This window comes from Salmo salar, chromosome 15 (assembly GCF_965601325.2).
Source record: "Salmo salar chromosome 15, fSalSal1, whole genome shotgun sequence".
NCBI classification, from domain to species: domain Eukaryota; kingdom Metazoa; phylum Chordata; class Actinopteri; order Salmoniformes; family Salmonidae; genus Salmo; species Salmo salar.
The window spans coordinates 79,301,044-79,303,327 of record NC_138305.1 but is presented as its reverse complement, the minus strand read 5'-3'; the positions used below and the strand labels follow the sequence as shown (position 1 = coordinate 79,303,327).

At 43.5% G+C, this 2,284-nt stretch overlaps 1 protein-coding gene across 2 annotated transcripts; it reads left to right on the top strand.

Annotated features, from left to right (window-relative positions):
- The first annotated feature begins 205 nt into the window (after nt 1-205).
- On the top strand, nt 206-2,037 carry her9 (hairy-related 9). Of its 2 annotated transcripts, none has more exons than XM_014146000.3 (4): nt 206-538; nt 710-805; nt 915-1,002; nt 1,113-2,037. In XM_014146000.3, exons 1-4 carry the CDS (start codon nt 431-433, stop codon nt 1,688-1,690), a joined length of 870 nt encoding a protein of 289 aa, XP_014001475.1. In that variant the 5' UTR covers nt 206-430; the 3' UTR covers nt 1,691-2,037. The 2 variants fall into 2 exon arrangements, with proteins under 2 accessions (XP_014001475.1, XP_014001474.1); XM_014145999.3 differs by having other exon boundaries at nt 1,110-2,037.
- Nucleotides 2,038-2,284: the final 247 nt, after the last annotated feature.

Here is a 2,284-nt window from a genome sequence, read left to right as displayed (position 1 = left end):
GTTGTTTGTCCCTCCAGTGCCGATTGAGCAGCGCGTGACTGACAGCCCGCGGGGGTGTTGTCCAATCAGCAGTCTGCCCCGCGCCCAATGGGTGAGTCCGCACGCCCATTGGCTGAGACGAGTGTGGGAAAGAATGCAGAGAGGGTTTCACACGAACTGGGAGCATGCGAACCGTCTATAAGTACGGCTGGCGTGTGTCGGCAGCCGAGCAGACTCGACCTGCCCAACGTAGCTTGGCACAGCGCTCTCTCTTATACTCGATGACAATCCGGTTATACCAAGTGATATAGCTGATCAGTGGCGTGACTGTCGTAGGATATCTTTCACACTGGTTACAATTTGATCTAAACATAAAGAAGCAGAAATATTTTCCAACGTCTCCAAAAGGATATATTTTTTCTATCTGCCGGAAGAGGTCATTTAATCCAAAATGCCAGCCGACACCATGGAGAAACAAACGGCATCCCCTATTGCTGGTGCACCTGCAAATGGTTCCCATACTCCAGACAAACCCAAGAATGCCAGCGAGCATAGAAAGGTACACTTCTAAAACTGCCTGTGGATTTAAAATGAATCTGATTTATTCAGCATAGACCTGCTAGGCTAATGTTGCAAATTAAACTGTAGGTAGGCTAACGACATTTTACTTGTGAGATACTCGGAATTATCCATGAACATGCAATTCATGTTAAAAACATTTATTTTGCAGTCCTCAAAGCCCATCATGGAGAAACGTAGGAGAGCGAGGATAAACGAAAGCCTTGGCCAACTCAAGACACTCATCCTCGATGCACTTAAAAAAGATGTAAGTCAACGTGATTTCACAATTGAAAATCACTGTTTAGTTCATTATTCCTGGGATTTAATGTTGTATTAATGCACACTCCTTAACTTTGCTATGTTCTTATCCACAGAGTTCCAGACATTCTAAATTGGAGAAAGCCGATATTCTGGAAATGACAGTGAAGCACTTACGGAATTTACAGCGTGTGCAGATGACTGGTAAATTGCAATGCGAATATCTAATTTGACATCTGGCCAACACTTAATTTTTACATTTTCATCGAATAGACACGATTTCTAATGTTCTCATTTTTCTTTTTCCTCAGCAGCGTTGTCAGCAGACACTACTGTCCTCAGTAAATACCGGGCGGGATTCAACGAATGCATGAACGAGGTCACTCGCTTCTTGTCCACCAGCGAGGGGGTGAACACGGAGGTGAAGTCGCGGCTTCTCAACCACCTGTCAGGTTCCCTAGGCCAGATGATCGCCATGAACTACCCCCAGCCAACCCCAACTCAACAGGCTCACCTTGCGCAGCCTCTTCACGTGCAGCTACCTTCTACCGTGCCCAACAGTGTCTCTATGGGTTCCAAACTCAGCACCGTGGAAGCCTTGTCTCCTAAAGTTTTCGGGGGGTTCCAGCTTGTGCCTGCCACCGATGGACAGTTTGCTTTCCTTATTCCCAACCCTGCATTCGCCTCAGCATCAACCCCAGTCATCCCTCTGTATGCTAACGCAGGTGTACCAATGACAGTCAACGCCAGTCCTATCCACTGCAGCTCTGCGCCAACAGCATCATCCCCAGTCCATGGGATGACATCATTCGTCGGTGTTTCTCAGGCCGTCAGCCCTGTCGGTGTCAGCACTGGTTCGGAGAGCACTGAGGCTGTTTGGCGACCCTGGTAGTTTGGTTGAAATGGACTCTACAATAATGAAAGTTATTTTCATGAAGTAAATAGTCCCGTTCTAGGGGACATCGTTTCATTTGTTGGACATGGTAAACGTTTGTTTAAGTTATTGGCTGATTCCAAAATTTGGATGTTGGTGATAAATATGGTGTCCATGCAATGGAAGATTTATTCAAATGTTTGTGATGAAGTACCTTTTTATGGAAATATTTAGTTTTGTACAAATGTTATATTGATTGTTATACCAAAGCTGTGTGTTTTTATATTGTTTGTCGTTTTATGATTGGAAATTGATGTTGGGCAGTGGCCCATTGACCTAATAAATCAGTTGTCAGAAATTAACAATTTTGTCTTCACTTCCATATCACTGCTATAATCCTTACAGTGGTGAAAAAAAGTACCTAATTGTCATACTTTAGTAGAAGTAAAGATACCTTAATAGAAAATGACTCAAGTAAAAGTGAAAGTCACCCAGTAAAAAAACTGCTTGAGTAAAAGTAGGCTATCTGGTTTTAAATATGCTTAAGTATCAAACATAAAAGTAAATGCTATAAATCGTTTAAAATGCCTTGTATTAAGAAAACCAGAGGGC